General features: G+C 37.8%; 1 protein-coding gene across 2 annotated transcripts in view; it reads right to left on the reverse strand.

Annotated features, from left to right (window-relative positions):
• Nucleotides 1–17135, reverse strand: part of MIPOL1 (mirror-image polydactyly 1) — a 199332-nt gene that overhangs the window by 137961 nt on the left and 44236 nt on the right. For both annotated transcript variants that reach the window (XM_069783941.1, XM_069783940.1), the window contains exons 5-7: nt 8075–8261; nt 5264–5399; nt 4175–4280 (exon numbers count right to left, since the gene is read on the reverse strand). In XM_069783941.1, the coding sequence (XP_069640042.1) occupies nt 4175–4280; nt 5264–5399; nt 8075–8261 (429 nt within the window). The remainder of the gene's footprint in view (nt 1–4174; nt 4281–5263; nt 5400–8074; nt 8262–17135) is intronic.

Here is a 17135-nt window from a genome sequence, read left to right on the forward strand (position 1 = left end):
AAGTCAAACAGCATTAAATACCAAAAACTGATTATTATTCTGCAGGAGTTGTTCTGTCATTCATAATCTCTCCATGCTCCAACCTTCCACAGCTAATCTTTAATGGATGACATGCAAGAAAAAAAAATAACATCTAAAAAGGCACTCGAAAATGAGCTTTGAAGAAATGGAAAATATTTTTCTTCTGTGCTGGAAGTTATTGCCACCCAAAGTTTATTACTGGCAAGATTACTTATTTCCTCTTACCTTATGGGATATTAAATCAAACTAACTCTAAGCTAATAGCCACTTGAATATTTTATTATTAACTATTGCATATGCATTCAGTAATTTTTTTTCAAGTTAATTTAGAAAAATTCAAATAATGTTCATGAACATTTCCATACCGTATTCAAGAATTCCGTAATACCACAAATGTTAATTCTCAACATTTTTGTAAAAACAGACCTGAAAAAGGGGACTTCATTGTAGGTATATTGCCATCGTTTCCCAGAGACTGAAAGCTGTATAACATATACAACAGTATTAGAAGTACTGCTTTCCCCTTTTTCCACACTATATTTCCTATCACCGCTTTGGTCTTTCAGAGAGCATCTGCAGAATGCTAATACAGTTTTCAGGCACTGAAGGTAGTGTGTAACACCTACCAGATCTAGCCAGTCTGGACTCAATCCACTTCCCGCTGAGTTGACTCTGATTTCAAGAAGTATTAAATTTTGGTAACATTACTATTAGATATTGGCACCCTCCCTCCCCTCTCCCCCCCCAGAATAGCCCTTGCTACAGCAAGATTTAAGGAGAAATATTTTTTATTATATTTTCGTTCACCTTGCTACAGCAAGATTTAAGGAGAAATTTTTTTTATTATATTTTCCTTCAGAATTATTCTTAGTCTCAATATATAGCACTGTGATACCAAGTAAAATATTCCAAGAGCCGAGGCTGTGATGCCAACTATGGTATATCTTGTTGCAGTAATGGTGGGGGTTACTGTTGAGAAGACCAGGGCTTTAGTATTTTTTCCAGTCTAGAAAGTCTACCACTATGCTCTACAATTCTCACTTACACTCAACCAGCTCTCTCCTCTAAAGTTCTTATACATCCCCTGTATAATTCTTCTATTAGAAAAAAATGAAGTCACTTATTATGCCCATCCAAAGTGAGATCTGTTCTCTCTGCTAGTTCTTTTGAAGACTTACTCCTTTGCAATGCCTCCATCCTCATCTTCCAGTCTGTCCTCAGAAGATGTGTGCTCTTTCCCCCTTTCCCCTCCCACAGAGTGCACCCATTCCCTTTTCTGTTCAACATATGAAAGTTCTGCAGTCCCACATCTCAAAATTTGTCTGTTCTTCATACCCAGTTCACATATGGTGTTCCCTTTTTTCCTTATATTATCCTAGCCTCTGTTCTTTTATGATGTGTTCTTCCCTTGATTTTCCCAATGTTGCCTCCACCTTTGTTCTCCTCTACATGATGAGGACTGAAACAATGGTACCTTCTGACATTGGCTTATAATGAGAGGAAATACAACAGAAGAATAATGAAGCAGCAGCAGGAACCTGTGGCAACTATGACCACCAGAAACAATAGTCTCTAATGCTTAAAAGCTTGCAACCAAAACTGTGAATTCCTGAGCCATAGCTACCTGACACAGAGATAGGAACCCAAGGAAGTTCTAAAAATCCATTTTCCAGGCTACTAAAATTTTAAAATAAACACCTTCTGAAAATAGGTTATTTACTGCACACAATTTTAAACATTCTCTTCCATCATGTATATCTTCTGTCTTAACCCTACTTTTTCTTATTCTCTTATGAAGCATTTCACAAATATATACTTTTTCTCTTCACTTCTTTGTCTGAACAAAGTAAAAATCATAAAGCAACAAGCATTGGGTTATTTGTTTCTGAAGACTGTTGTAGCTTCATTTTAAAATGGCCTTTGTCTTCAGCTTTTCTGTTCTTTCCATGGGATTTGTTTAGGTAAAACCCATCAATTAGAGGGTTAAATTTTAAAATAGAATTGTAATATTCCTCAAAGGAGATAACATTTTTATGGTGTACCTTTCTGATGTTTTTTACAATATAATTTTGTGGAGTCATTTTCTTATCATAAAGTCAGTACTAAGTAATAATAAAAATGCAAACACCCATATTTACAAGCTTCACTCTACCATGTGTTATACACTGCAGTAATTAAACATTAACTAGCAACATGAAATCACAGCAGCATGTGTTCTCCTTTCCTCAAAGGACTTAACACAAGGGGAAAAAGTTTTTCTTAAACACACTGAGTCTTCCTTATTAGGTTCTGCTTGTCCATTAGAACTTGCCCCAAGGCTTTTATGAGAGACAGACACATAGACCTCCACAAATTCAGTTTGGTTGACAACATTCCAGATTTCAAAACGTTCATCCAAACTTGGTAACATTCTTAGAACTGTAAGTCAGGAAGCAAAAAAACCATGAAATATTAACGATGCTTCCTTTTGGCAAACAGCTTAAGTAGTAAGGAGCCTCTTGCCCTCTCTCAGCATTTAAAGGATTTTATATTTCCTGAACTCGTAAAAGGAGAAAAAAGGGTATTTTTTTTAAAGGTCATCCTTATTACACATTGTATCTTTCATTAAAATTTGGCTTATTCTTCCTTTTAAAGTGGAATAACTATGTTAATTATTATATCCATATGCACGCCATACAATTTTGAAGAGAATATTATGCATAGGACATAGTTAGAAAGTTTAAACAGTAGTGTAGGAAAAAACAATACTAACAAATATTTCGACTGTATACATAAAAATGAAACTAAACATGTTTTTGACACACCTTTTGACACACACTTCTTTCCAGGTTTTAATGAGCAATGAACACCGATATCAAAGAGAATATTTCTCTATTATAGGTACAGAGGTAAAACACTGTGCAAATATCCAGGAACAAACAGAAGACTTGGGATTCAACCCAAACAATTTGCATTAGCCTTCGGCTGCTGGATATAACTATGATACACAGTGCGGATTTTTTTTCTTCTGAAAATAAAGCAAGCAGTTTATGCAAAATGAAATAAGAATAAAATTATGCCTATATTTCAATTTGTTTCCTAATATGTAGATTAGATTTGCCTTGCCCTTCCTCCACCACAGAACATCTAGGAATTCTCTCTTCCATCTATAATATACACAGAATACTGTATTCTCAGGAGTTTGACATTAAGTGGAAAGTCAGCCATCTGTTTTTTCAGCTGGAGAGTTCATTTTCTGCTCCATTTTCCTGAAGACAGTTACTCCTCCCTTCATTACCAACATTTTGGGGACAGGCATTAGTATTATTAATACTATATGAAGTGTGTGTGGTCTATGAGGACACAATTTTACCTAGCTTACACTTTTTTTATAAACAAATGATATGATCAATTTATAAAAGCGCTCCCATTAATTCCTCAGAAAACCTCAGAGTATTTTTCATCCATTCGGTACACTTTACACACAGTTACTTTTCAATAATAAAAGTACTCAGTTTCATTACTTTAGAAATTTCCAAAATTGTAGAATACAAACTGTCTCCACTCTTCTGTGTCTGCCCAAAGAACAAGTAACAACCAATATAAGCATGCATTTACTTTCAGCTATAAACTTAAAAACCTTTCATTTTGGGAATTTGTATAAACTTCATTCACTGGAGACATACCATCATCAGACAAAAATTTATTATAACTACCAAAAGAACAGATTTTTCAAGAAAAGTGCATGTCTCTAGTTGAGGTGAATGTGCAACTATCACCATACACGGGGAGGGGGTAGTATTGCTCTGAACAAGCTAAAACAATAAGTGGTATTTGAACTGCTGGTTGAAAGGTAGAGGCACTGGTAATCATTATTTCCCCTTGTTTGTTCAGGACCTTCCAACAAAACAAACAACCTTTTTGTGATTGGATTGACATGGTGTTAACAATGCATTTAATGCCCAAATCAGTATGAATACAGGTAAAGCTCCTGCTAATACCAGTACCAGGATGTTAAAGCCACCTATTTTCTAAGCAACTCTAAACACATAAAAAAAAGTCAAATCTTCCCTCCTTTAGCAAATAAAGCTAACATTCACTAGGCCACGTCATATAGCAACCGCGGGTACTGTATGAGCCATACGGCCATCTGTTAAACGCTTGCCTACTGTACCTGCAATCTTTTCTGCAATCTTAGCTTCTGTAGCTCTCTCCTGCAGCTCTAAGTCCAGTTTTATTGTCTTCAGCTCCTTGTCCTTTTCAGACAGCTTATCTTGAAGCTGAATTGAACAAATGGACAGTAAGATTCTTATCTGGCTGAAACAGTCAACTAGCTCTTTTAACCACAACAAAATTTTAAATAATAGTTCCTTACACCCAAAATACAAACACTAAGCAATACAACAGAAGCTCAATTAATTATATTTATTTATTTAAAGGACAAATATTAAAAATATCTTTTTTATCATCTGCCCTATCTTACTCTGCAAGACAAGCAGCAATGTGTGTACCATTATTTTCACTTGGGATTCTCTTCTTCAGATATCACCAGCTGTGGTCCTTCTCACTAAGTTCAGAATTACATGGAATATAATGCAAGTAGTGTCTGCATAAATAGCCTATTTTCTTCCAAGAGTACTGACATCACAGCCTGAAGAGATTGTGGTGTAAATACGTAATTTTTCATGTGCATCGCCAGATAGAAAACTGTTATTCTTTTGCATGCTGAGGCCTTTCTTTTAACTGGGAATTCACTAAATCTGTTCTCGGACAAGCTCATCTGAGCCTGCCATTGAATATTCAATGACACTTCATGGAAAGACTATAGACTTTTCTGTTGTTTAGGTGCATGCAACTGCTACTAATGCTAGAAGCAATGCAATGTGCGAGTAGGATGGAATTTTTTTCCCCTCAACAAAGAGGAGGTATCAGGGCATATTCATTATCTGGACCACGTGTACAGAAGCATGACCTCCAGATTCTATTAATGAAATCCTGGCCTTGGTTTTGGTCCTCCTTCGTTTTCATCCATGGTGCAAGAACCTATGTCACCGATTAAAAAGGTCAAAGGGTAGGATGAAAGATTTTTTTAATTCCAGAGAAGCAGTTGTTAAACAGATACTAAGAATTCAAAATGACAAGAAAGCTATTGATTGGTGCACTAAAATAAATAACAAAACTAAATTAGGAACAGTTTAAAATGTATGTTTTGTAAGACAACCATAAAAGAGCAAATACTGTGATCTGAATATCTCAATTGTACCTTTTTATTTTTGGCCCTCAGAGTGTCCAATTCTTTTAAAAGGAATGCAGTTTCTGTTTTTCCACCTAAATCTGCAGCATCCTTCCATGAGGATACAAATTCAGGGAGTATCCTATTAGCCTTTCTTTCTATGGTGCTGTGTTTAGGAGAGGGGAAAAAAAAGAAAGAAAAATAATGCAAAACCAGTTCCTCTCCCCTCCCAAAACAAAATACACAGAAATAAATTATCAAAACTTGTTAACCATCGCAAATGTATTAAATAGCCAGTAAAAGCAATGTCCTTCTGTCACTTCTTAATTCTGTAATTCTGAAAAAAACCTGTAAATCTGGCAAAGTAAATAAATATACTACAGTACTAAGGCATAAAACAGATGAATATATATTGGCTATGAAGCCTATAAACAGAAAATGCTTAAGGGAAGCAAATATTGAAAACCTGTGCTTAAGACAGAGTGGCAAAGTAATGAAACATCTGGGGATCAAATTAATGTTCAGGTTGAAAAAACCAAATTCTTTGGTAGGATCGACAATTCCACATGAAGTGAAATAAGGATATCCAGAAGACAAGATCTAGGATTTCATCTTGAAGAAATCTGTAAAATGATGTTGTTATTCTAAATATAACTGACAACAGGAATTCCATACTGTATACCACTCACAGAGTTTTACAGTAACTTATTTAGTCATAGACAAGGAAAAATAAGACAAGATTCAATGGCCACAAAAATTCCGTCTCAGGGTAAGACTTTTATAAAACTCCTTCACTATCTGTTGATACTCGCAGATAACTCACATCTAACTTGTAAGATGGCAGCAAAATCAGTAGATAAATGGATTAGAAGGGGGATTAGCAAATATTTTTAACATTTGCTTCCCTTAACTGTTTTCTGTTTATAGGCTTCATAGCCAATGAGTCATAAGGAGTAGCGACAGAAAAGCTATACCTTCTGAACTCCTATTTCTGCTGTATACCTTACTTTCATTATGTATAATTCACATTCTAGAAAGAAAAGGAAAGCTCTCTGTTGCTCCGAAGAGTCATTCTCTTAGGTAGACAGTTGTTTGTACTCAGCCACCCCTTTCTTCAGCTGCTTCCACTGGATTTATTTTCTCTATGGTTCTTTAAGAAGGAAGTTAAGATATTCTGCAGGCAAACTATGGTGCAACCTAAAGCACATCATACATAGACAGCAGGGAGATTCACATCAAAAAAAGTACTTAATTAGTGCATTACACTATATATGGGGGGGAAGAGCGCTTAAACTGCTTGTCTTCACTTTCCAGATGCTTCAAAGCCTATTTCATCTTTGCTCTGTCTAGCAAATTTCATTTAGTATTGTTTCAGACTGTGATAGATGCCTCTGGATACTACTGCCTAGACATTACAAACCTTGAGCTTTTTTTTGTGCATTTTCCATGTTCAGGATGTGCTTCCCATGAACAAGTTTGAATATACCTCATCATCATCTTTCAATCCCTCAAATGTTTTCTTCCTGATGTCTAAAGGAAAACTTGACAAGTCACAATGATGGTACACTAAGGCCATCATCTATAATGCAAATCACCACTGACTCAATATTTCCTGGGTCATTCTATATCAAGATATTTTCTCATGTTCTAATTGCAATCTATTTGGGGAAGTACAGATTTTGTGCAGTGTATATAGTATCTACCACACTGAGTTTTTGGCCTATAACTTTAGGATCCTACATGCAATATATTTGCAGACAAGACGGTTCAACATGCTGACTGCTGTGGGAGGTTAATCTTGGTGTTCAAGACCAGCCTGATTGCCAGTGTGAGTGGCACTGGTGAAAGGCAGGAGCAACAATCTTTGGCTGACTCTGTGCTGAGCTGTGCTTAAGCACTCAGGATTATATTGGCTTTTAGTACAGGATGCATTGCCCTACCAGCATATCTCAAGCCCTAATGCAAAAAAAAGCAAGAGATGGAACAGTACTATGGACTGGTTTGGGCCTAATGGGTCACCACTAGATCATACTAAAGGTAACAAAACCAGGTGTAGAATCTGCCAGACAACTGAAGAATTAGAGTATATTTTTCAAAAGTATGTCTTAGGGGTCTGCAGCCTTGATCCCATTTTCAAAAGCAAATCTATCATCTCAGCTAAGACTTGGGCTTCAGAATGCCTAATTCACTCAGAACTGGTAGGATGTTCCCTAGTCAGCTAGGTATACCTTCATATATTATGTCACATATAGCATGAGTGTATATGTTTCTTAAGACTGCAGTAGAGGGCCATAGAGGGAAATGAATGACAATAAATGACCAAAGTTAACGACAGAATAAAATCTTCAGAGTTTGTATTACACTTTTCAACCATATTTGCCCTTGTCCAGATTCCTGTCACAGACTGCCTACAAGGTATTACAGCTCCTCATCTTCACTCTTCCAGCTTCATCTGGACTTCACCCTGTTTTATTCCTGCTTCCTACTCATTCATCATACTTAGGGTACGCTGTGCCTGTTGTGTAAAGCCACAGATACTACTAGACTTTTAGATCATCTTTTCTAATTTTGTTCAGTATGCATTTTTAAAATTATCTGGAGAGATCAAAATCATTGAAATCCCTGCAGTGTGTTGCCATGATCATATTTTCTATCAGTGCCAGAGAATAAAGTGGTGAAGTGCTGCATTCCACAAGGAAAGATACGGTGAGTCTAAGTAAAAAGCTGACTTACTGATTTGCAGTTAGGAATTAAACTTTCCTATCTTTATCCAAAAATCCATATGCATATTGTCTATAATTTGAATCTAGAAAAACTATATATAGGGATATTTGTTTTTACCTTGATTCTTCAGGACTGAAATTACAATCATTTGGGGCTGCTCCTCTTTGACCGGTTACTGGCAAATCTGAAAGTTTCCATGCTTCAGCTTCTGCCGGGATGAAAAATTCTGGGTTTTTTTGAGAATTCTGATGAAGCTGAAACTCAACACAAAAGTCTTCTTTCTTCAGTTCCAGGATGCGTGTTTCTAATTGGAAATAGAAGCAAACACAGTTTTTCATCTGGAGAAAGAAGCACAAACTTGAGATTTCTCATTCGAAAATGGTTTGCTATATTCTTATTTGTAGCAGAAAGGAGAAAGTACTCTAGTTTCAGACTCCTCATCTCACTAAGGACTGAGAGCTGTGTTATCTAGAGCATGGATGTAGGTATTAGGACCTATTTACTGGATTTTTCTCATGGAAACCTGAAAAATTAATCACCATTTCCTAATCCCTCTTCCCCTTAAATGACTGCCTAAAATAATGCTGACCCTAGCAAATTATCTACCTATCTTTTGTAAAAATCAGCTCTACCCCAGCAAGACATGATGAATTTCTGCTGTAGACAGGGAAATTTGCAGGTTGTGAACTAGACTCTTACTTATATAGAGGTCTTTTTCAAATCCATTTTGGCTACAAAAGGAATATCAGCAAGCTGTAAAGAGCAACAACAAATTTAAGGCCCCATTATTCACTCCTGGAGAGTGTAAGGTACAGGCTCATACAAATAAAGAACTTGAAGAATGCAAAGCACAAATTGTGTCAAAGGGAAAAATTATCTGATTAATATGTTGATTGTGATAGTTAGTTCTCTTAAGCTTGGCCACTAGATATTTTTAAGACATATTTCTCATATCAAGGTATTTAAAAGAAAGCAAGATCTACATACCATGAATGTTCTTTCATAAAGTAAGAAAAATAAGTTTTAATTATAGAACTACATTAAAAAAATGAGGAAGAAGAAGCCTAAAAAAGATGCAAAGGGAAAGAAGTGCATATATTCTTCATTCTTTCATTTAGATTAGTAGTGAACAAACACTGGAGCTTTTGCTCCTTCAATAAAGTTAGCGTTTCCAAACATTTTGGATAAATTGTACGGTATATGTTCTTTGATCCAACTTGTTACTTCCTCTTAAAAAATAACAAGAAACTGTCTATACAGTTGCAATCATCTACAAATAGCCTGAAAATACACATCAATCAGTATCAAGGTGTCATGCTGCATGTAAGACACAAACCCACAGATTCCAAGTCAAAAATACTATAGACTGTCTCTAAAATCTGTTGCAATAGATTACTCTTTCCTTGAAGAAGGAAAGACACAGCCAATGGCACAGGAAACATCCCAAGGGCACAGAGAGATTACTTGTCGATTGGCTATAGTCAGTTTAACAAGTTCCCATTCAAAGCTATGTGTTACTACCTTGAGGAAAAAGTTATTGTACCCACTGAACACCTCTATTCTCCTTGTCTACTTCAGCATAAATCCACCTGAATCGACTCTCACTATTCCTCTAAACTAGAACCATTGATTTCTGTACTAGAGGAACAACAGTCAACAGCACATCAGAATCTTTGTTTCTGAGCAGTAATAAACATGTGGGGACCATAACTTGATAAAACATTCATTAACAAGTATAACCAAACACTACTTTCAGTACTGTGATTGAAATGTGTTCCTCAGATCACTTCACAGCTAATGCAGAAACTGAACACAGCCTACAGCTACCTGGATTCTTTGAGCAAATGTATGCTGTTGTTCACCAGCTCAAAATCCTGCAGGGTTTTGAGCAGAGATTTCCTTTTAAGCGCTGCTGCATTTTAAAACTGGATTCAACCTTTTGCTCCACCTTACAGTATGTAGCGAGGATCTCTAAAGAAACAGGCATTAAAAAATTCACTATTTATACTCTAAGAACCTGCCCCAACTTGGGAGTGGCAACACATAAGGGCAAAATTTGGAATCCTCTCCAGTTAGTACTATCTGAAATCTAACCTAGTCCGAATTTCAATACTTGCAAAGCTTTTTATAGGGAGGCATACACTTAGTTGAGATATATTTCCCATTTGATTTATATTATAAGGAACTGCCCATCAAACATCATCCTGTCCACTTCTCCCATTTCAGATGCATTGATATGTGTATATATATATAGTTGCATATTACACTCTCACACACTGAAGGGGAAGTGCAACACTTCACTTGCCACAACTTTTCTTTCCCTTCTTCTTGAAGGCATCAACATTTTCTATAAGCCATATATATTTGAACTGCCTCAGGTGAAGTCTGTTGCATTCTGTAGAAGAATTCAAGCACAATGCATCTGTTGCAATAACCAGTAACTATTGCCATGAACCTTTTTTCTTTGTTTGGCATTACTGCACTCTCCTTTGATCCACACTATATGAAAGCTGGAGAAGAAAAACCTTCTCACTCCAGAATGCTAAGAAGATTACATGACATTAGCTACCAAAGTTACACTGGGACAAATCAAAAAAGGGATTCCATCCCTTTAGCATGAAAGTAATCAACTTAATAAGTTTTTCTTTTTTCACAGTTGCCATTTTTTGAATTTGCTGCTTTTAGTGCCATTACTAAAAAGAGTTCACAGAGCCATTGCAATTGGAAGGGACCACTGGAGATCATCCCTGCTCAAGCAGGGTCACCTACAGCAGGTTGCCCAGGACCACATCCAGACGGCTTTTGAATAGCTCCACAAGCAGAGACTTGACAACCGCTCTAGGCAGCCTGTGCCAGTGTTCGATCACCCTCATAGTAAAAAATTGTTGCCTTGAATTCAGATGGAATTTCATGTGTTTTAATCTGTGCTTGTTGACTCTTGTCCTGTCAACGGGTACTACCAAAAAGAGTCTGGCTTCTTCTTCTTCATTCCCTTCCATTAGATATCATTCATGTTGATAAGATCCACTCCCCCAAGCCTTCCCTTCTCGAGGCTCAGTCTCAGCCTTTCCTCATACATAAGATGCTCCAGTCCCTTTGTGGCTCTCTGCTGAACTTGCTCCAGTAAGTTCATCTCTTTCTTGTACTAGGGAGCTCAGAACTGGACTTGACACTCTAGATGTGACCTCATCAGTGCTGAGCAGAGAGAACAGATCACCTTCCTCGATCTGCTGGCAATGCTTTTCCTAATGCAGCCTGGGATGCTGTTGGCCATCCTTGCCATGAGGGCACATTGCTGGCTTATGCTCAATTTGCTGTCCACCAGGATCCTGATCCCTTTCTGTAGAGCTGCTTTCTAGCCAGTTGGTGCCCAGCATATACAGTTACATGGGATTATTCCTGGCCAGGTGCAGGGCTTCACATTTCCGCTTGCTGAACTTCATGAGGTTCCTCTCTGCCCCGTTCTCTAGCCTGTCGAGGTCCCTCTGAATGGCAGCATAACCCTCTGGTGTATCAGCTACTCCTCACAGTTTTGTATCATCATCAAACTTGCTGAGGGTATACTCTGCTCCCTCATCCAGATCATTAATGAAGACCATGAACAGGATTGGATCCATTTTGACTCTGGGAGTACACCACTAGTGACTTGCCTCCTAGTGGACTTTGCGTCCTACTGGACTGGACTGATCAATCACCATCTGGGTGCAGACATTCAGCCAGTTTTCAATCAACCTCACTGTTTACTTATTTAACCCATACTTTGCTTCTCTATTAGGATGTTATAGGATACAGAGTCCAAAGCCTTACTCAAATTCAAGGAAAACAACATCCTGCTTGATACATGCTTTATTTCCTGCTTGTCAGGATAGACCATTTTTAAGCTTGGATGAGGTAATCCTTCAATATCAACCAGCTCTCTTGGATCCCTCTTCTCTCCAGTACTGTATCCTATGGGATTCTTCCAAGCAGATCTCTGAGGAGGTCAAAGTTTATTCTCCTAAAGTCCACAGCTGAGGTCCTGCTTTTTGTCCTGCTCCCTCCTCTCAGGATCCTAAACTCCACCACCTCATGGTAACTGCAGTCAAGGCTGCCCCCCAACTTTGACATTTGACTTGTTTGTAAGTATCAGGTCAGCAGAGCACCTCTCCTTGTTGGCACCTCAATCATTTGTGTCAGGAAGTTGTCATCAGTAGACTCCAGAAATCTCCTAGACCACTTGTGCGCTGCTGTTGTCCTTCCAGCAGATTATCAGCGTTGTTGTAGTCCCCCATGAGGACCAGGACCTGTGAACATGAGGCTTCTTCCAGTTGTCTGGACAAGACCTCTCCTCTACTTCACCCAGTCCTCCTCCATGCTCTTCCCTCTTACTGGCAGGATCAAGGATAACACCACCGGGGTCCCCACACCCTTGACCATCACCCCCAGAGCCACATAGTCACATGTAATACTTCCCAGGTCACCCCAACAGTATCACTGGTGCCTATGTGGAAGAGCAGCAGGGGGTAACAGAGGGTCAGATGAGCCTCGGCAGCCTCTTTATAACTTCCTGAATATGAGCTCCCAAGAAGCAGCAAAGCTCTCTAGACAGGTCAAGTAAGCAGACAGATTTTTTTTTTTTTTTTTTTTTTTTTAAAACAGAATGAAGTAAACATGTCTGCATGATGCGGTAAACATCTGCATTAGGAGCTGAACTTCAGGCTAAACCCTTAGGCCATGTCAAGATACAGATTTTATGCCTTCAACTGTAAGTTAGAGCAGCTGGAAAAAAAAGAATTTAGAATGGGACTAGACCTGTGTTGGCATTTATTAATGCTAATGCTGCTTCTTCAAGCAACTTACATTTGCAGCACACCTTTTCATCCAGATTCAACTCCCTCAAGCACATGGGTAAGACTAAGCAGCATCACAGCAAGCCTGTAAGTGGCATTCCTGGAAACGTTAGGTGAAACACAGAGGGTCTGGTTTTTTCCCTAGTGGCTTTGTAAGAGAGAAGATGATGGCAGCCTCCTCCACTCAGAATTGGAAGCGCTCTGCCCAAGGGCATTAAGGTTAGAGGTTTTTACTTGTTTAATAAAGCTGTAATGCATTTTTTTAGTCAATATGCTAAATTTGTCAGAAGAATACTTTGGGGAAGACATTTTGAACACTGTCAGATCAATGGGCATAGCAACTTCTTTATTTTTAAAACCACTTTATTCTGCATATAGCCCATGACCCCCCACCCCAAGTAATTTAGGCCTTGGTACCTGGTAGCTTGTCTTGCTGTTAAACTAAGTGGCAATATTAATCAATGCACTTCAGTGCTTTTCCTCATGCCTCCTACAAATTGTATTGTGCGCTAATTACCAATGCTGCAGAGACACACTGGGGAGTAAGTAGCATTTGCAATAATCAGGCTGCACAAGGAACATCAGAGAAAGCATAAAACTGCCTTGCAAGCTTTGCAAAAAGTGCTGTAGTTTTCATTAAGTGGTATCACCACCATTGATTCTGGTTCTTGAGTACACTAAACAACTTATTTTCCATATAAAATAGAACAAGTTCAGTAGCCCAGATTAATATTTCACTATAGGGAGAAGCTGAACAGCTGATCTTCTGTATGTATTTATCTTGAATGAATAGCTTGTTCACATTGAGGGGAAGAAAAGCAAATGTTAGGAAGAAGGAATATAAAGACACTAGAATTAAAGCTGGGAATTGATTGTGAGGGACGTAAGGGGAAGATAAGGCTGTCATGGCTTGAAATAGTAAAGGCAGAACAGAATTCAATGTTGTTAAGCTGGGAGTGGTTAAAAGTCAAGTAAAAGCATGGAGCCAAACACATTTTGCAGGCAGCCACTATTCCTCATAGCTTCTTCTTAGAAGCGGGGGATTGGCACCGAGATTAGGGAAAGCCCAGCATTAGAGAATCCTGTACTGACACTGATAATACAGAAAGAAGTGTTGAAGATGTAAGTGCACAGAAGATGTAAGTACACAGAAGGCGCAGATTCACCTGGAAGGCTAAGAAGGCAGTAGCTTCTCTTGTTATACCGCTCAGCATATTCAGCAGTCCCGTCATCCAGCAGAAGCTGGGTGGGCACCTCCTTCCCTGTTTATAGTCTTTCAGCACCCCACTAGCCACTCTGATCAGCTCAGAGGTTTGCAGGGGATCTCTGCAGAATAACAATAAAGGAAAACAAACAAAACACAACAGAACATGCATGCAGCACTGCAAAATACACAGTTGGCAACAGATCTGCCTGCAGATGAGTATGGGGACACTGGAAGCCCTTGGTGCTCCAAACCAGCTTCAAGTGTAATAGTGCTTACCATTTGCTACCTATAGCTTCCCAGTATTTGTTTTAAGCTGGTCTGTAGCACAAACAAAGCATTTTCTCATCTGTCTGCAAAAGACTGCATGAATGAACCCTTAGAGGGATGGCAGTAAGAAGCAGAAGAGGAAAAAAAGCAAAACCAGGAAGGAAGAGAATGAGCCATACACACACTGGGAGCATGAGCAAAGCTGACTGCAAACTCAGTAGCTTACTCTTCCTACGTGATGCTGCCAGATTAAAAACATTTTAAAAAATGCAGAACATTTGAGGAACTAACTGCAACCTCAATTACTAAAAGCTCCTAAAATTCAGTGATTGATAAACTCTAATTTACTGTTAATCATGTATTTTTTCTTCTCAGTCTAAAAACAACACAGCTTCAATTTCTATGTTTTTTGTGTGTGTGTGTTTGTACAATACCAAAAACTTTGAATTTCAAACACCAAGAGGGAATACTCACTATCTAACAAAACTATCAAAGCAGAGAGCCACCTTGCCCCTATACCAAACTAACCTATTCCCACTGGAATAAAAGGACACACTTACAACAGTTTAAAAATACTTGCTCTTGCCCCTAAGTGCAAACCACACATCTACTTCAACTTGCTGCAATAACTGTCAAGTGTGTAAGACCATTACTTGAGAACTTGACTTTCTTTTCATTTTCACTAGACTAATTGCTATTTTTTATTATTGACATTCAAATTATCTAGATTTTTTTGTAAGTTAATAATATTACAAACATTTCTGAAAACATAATTTCTGGGCAAGTGTGTATGACCATACACACACATCTGCAAGTGTTCTAACAAGTTGTTAGGACAAGACAGCTGCTGCATTAATAAAAAGCAGTTTTAATAGCTTCATGTGAAAAATGAATTATGAGATTGTCTTAAGTTCATAACATCTAATCCCACTGGACTTGAATTCTTAGATATATATATAATAAATAACTAGAAATTAAATATTTAAGTCTAATGAAAAACTTGAACCTGATAGCCACTAACTTTTCAAGCTATGCAAATGAAATTAGTACTATGGCTGAATATTCCTTCATGAGCTGAAAATGATGAGTCAGCCTTTTTGTCAAAGACAAACATTCATTCACTCAGCTGTATAACTACTGGAATGTCTACCAAACAGAATGACTGTGAAAGACTCAAGATTGCTCAACAGTTCACCCCTTATTTTCAGGATTTATGCCTTTTAATCATTCAGTGAGTGGGAAACCAAAATTAAAGGATTTTATAGGCATAAATATGCAAAGAAAGAAAATTAAGCTAGTGGAAGAAATCTGATCCTATTGCCTGCCACTAGTGGAAGGAAAAGAGTTGGTTTCAGTTTTATGCATTTTCAGAATGCCTGTTATTTCCTTTTTCATTTGTATTTGAGTTGACACAGATGCAACATACATGATTTACATGCATATCTCAAAGGTTGTTCATTATTTTTAACTTTTTCCTCACTGTTTTATCTTTCCCACAATCTGCAAACAAGTTTTTGGAGTTAATCCCAAGAAAAGATGCTGTATTTAATTTTCAAGAAGAAAGTAATGCCTGTTTCTGGAAAGCTATTACAAAAGCGCAGTCTACAAATATACATGTCAATATACATTTAGTATATACAATATACATTTTTGCCCAAACAAATAAACAAGAAAAAGTGCAGCTATACTCATCTTTGGACTTACTACAGATTTACTTATGTTAGCAATTATTTATGCCCCTTCAGTGCAGTGTAGTATACCGAGAACCAATAAGCTGCAACCAACAGCAAATAGTTGTCCCTTCATGACAGACTTTTTCTAACATTTAAAGAAAACTGGGCACACTTTAAGATGATTATTCAGTAGGACTCTAAGATCTGACTAAATCACTTCTGTAGCATGGCAGAATGGCAGTCATAAGAACCTGATAATAAGTGAAGGCTGAGCTCAGGAGTAGTTTTGTAATACAAAGCTAATTCCTTTTATTTCTCAGTGCTCTGCCCAGCCAAAATTCCACATATAGCCAGCCAAGCCCTTGGCAGTAACAAAGAGGAAATTGCCACCTAGATGCATTGTACTCAATGCCCTAACAATACATAACTGTGGGCCCTGCTGAGAGCACCATGGGTCAACACAGAAGAATAAGGACAATCAACTTACTTTTAAGTAATTCTTACTCAGAAGGGTCCTGGATCTTACACTGAGATGGGGTATCTGCTCTTATTTCAAGAAACAAATGATAGAGGTTCACTGAAATAAGCCTTGAAAACAACATTTTCTGGAAACTCTCACAGATGTAAGGGATGCATAAGCACTGTGATAGTAATTTTAAAGCCAACAAGATTGAGGCACACAGTAATGAAGTAACTGGATCGAGGTCATTGAGCAAGCCACGGCAGAAGTAAAGCTGCAAAAGCCCAAGGTGCTATATCCATGGGGTATCCTGGAGCCTGTGCTACCTCACTGGTGGCCCTTCCTGCTCCTGCCTCCTCCTCAGAGACCTCAAATTCTTCTCTCCTATCAGAGAGGCTTTAGCAACTAATCTCAATTGGACTTCAAGAAAAAAAAAATACCATTTTTACTTAGGAATGATAAAGTAACATTTATACAATCAAAAATATAAGAGAAATTTCAAATAACTAAATTGGTATCCTTCCACACTCCTTTATGATGATAGTTTTCCTTCACAATGACAGACTACAGTACTTCTGTATTAGAAGGCAGATGTGCAGTGTATAGTATATTCAAACTTCCTGTAACTTCAATAGTAGGCAGAAGAAATTAATTTTTTTTTTTTTTTTTTTTTACATTGACTACCTTTCTAATACAGAGAACTTCCAAACAATTAAAACTGTTTCAGAAGTCAGTCAGGTTA

This window comes from Haliaeetus albicilla, chromosome 5 (assembly GCF_947461875.1).
Source record: "Haliaeetus albicilla chromosome 5, bHalAlb1.1, whole genome shotgun sequence".
In the NCBI taxonomy this organism is placed as follows: Eukaryota; Metazoa; Chordata; class Aves; order Accipitriformes; family Accipitridae; genus Haliaeetus; species Haliaeetus albicilla.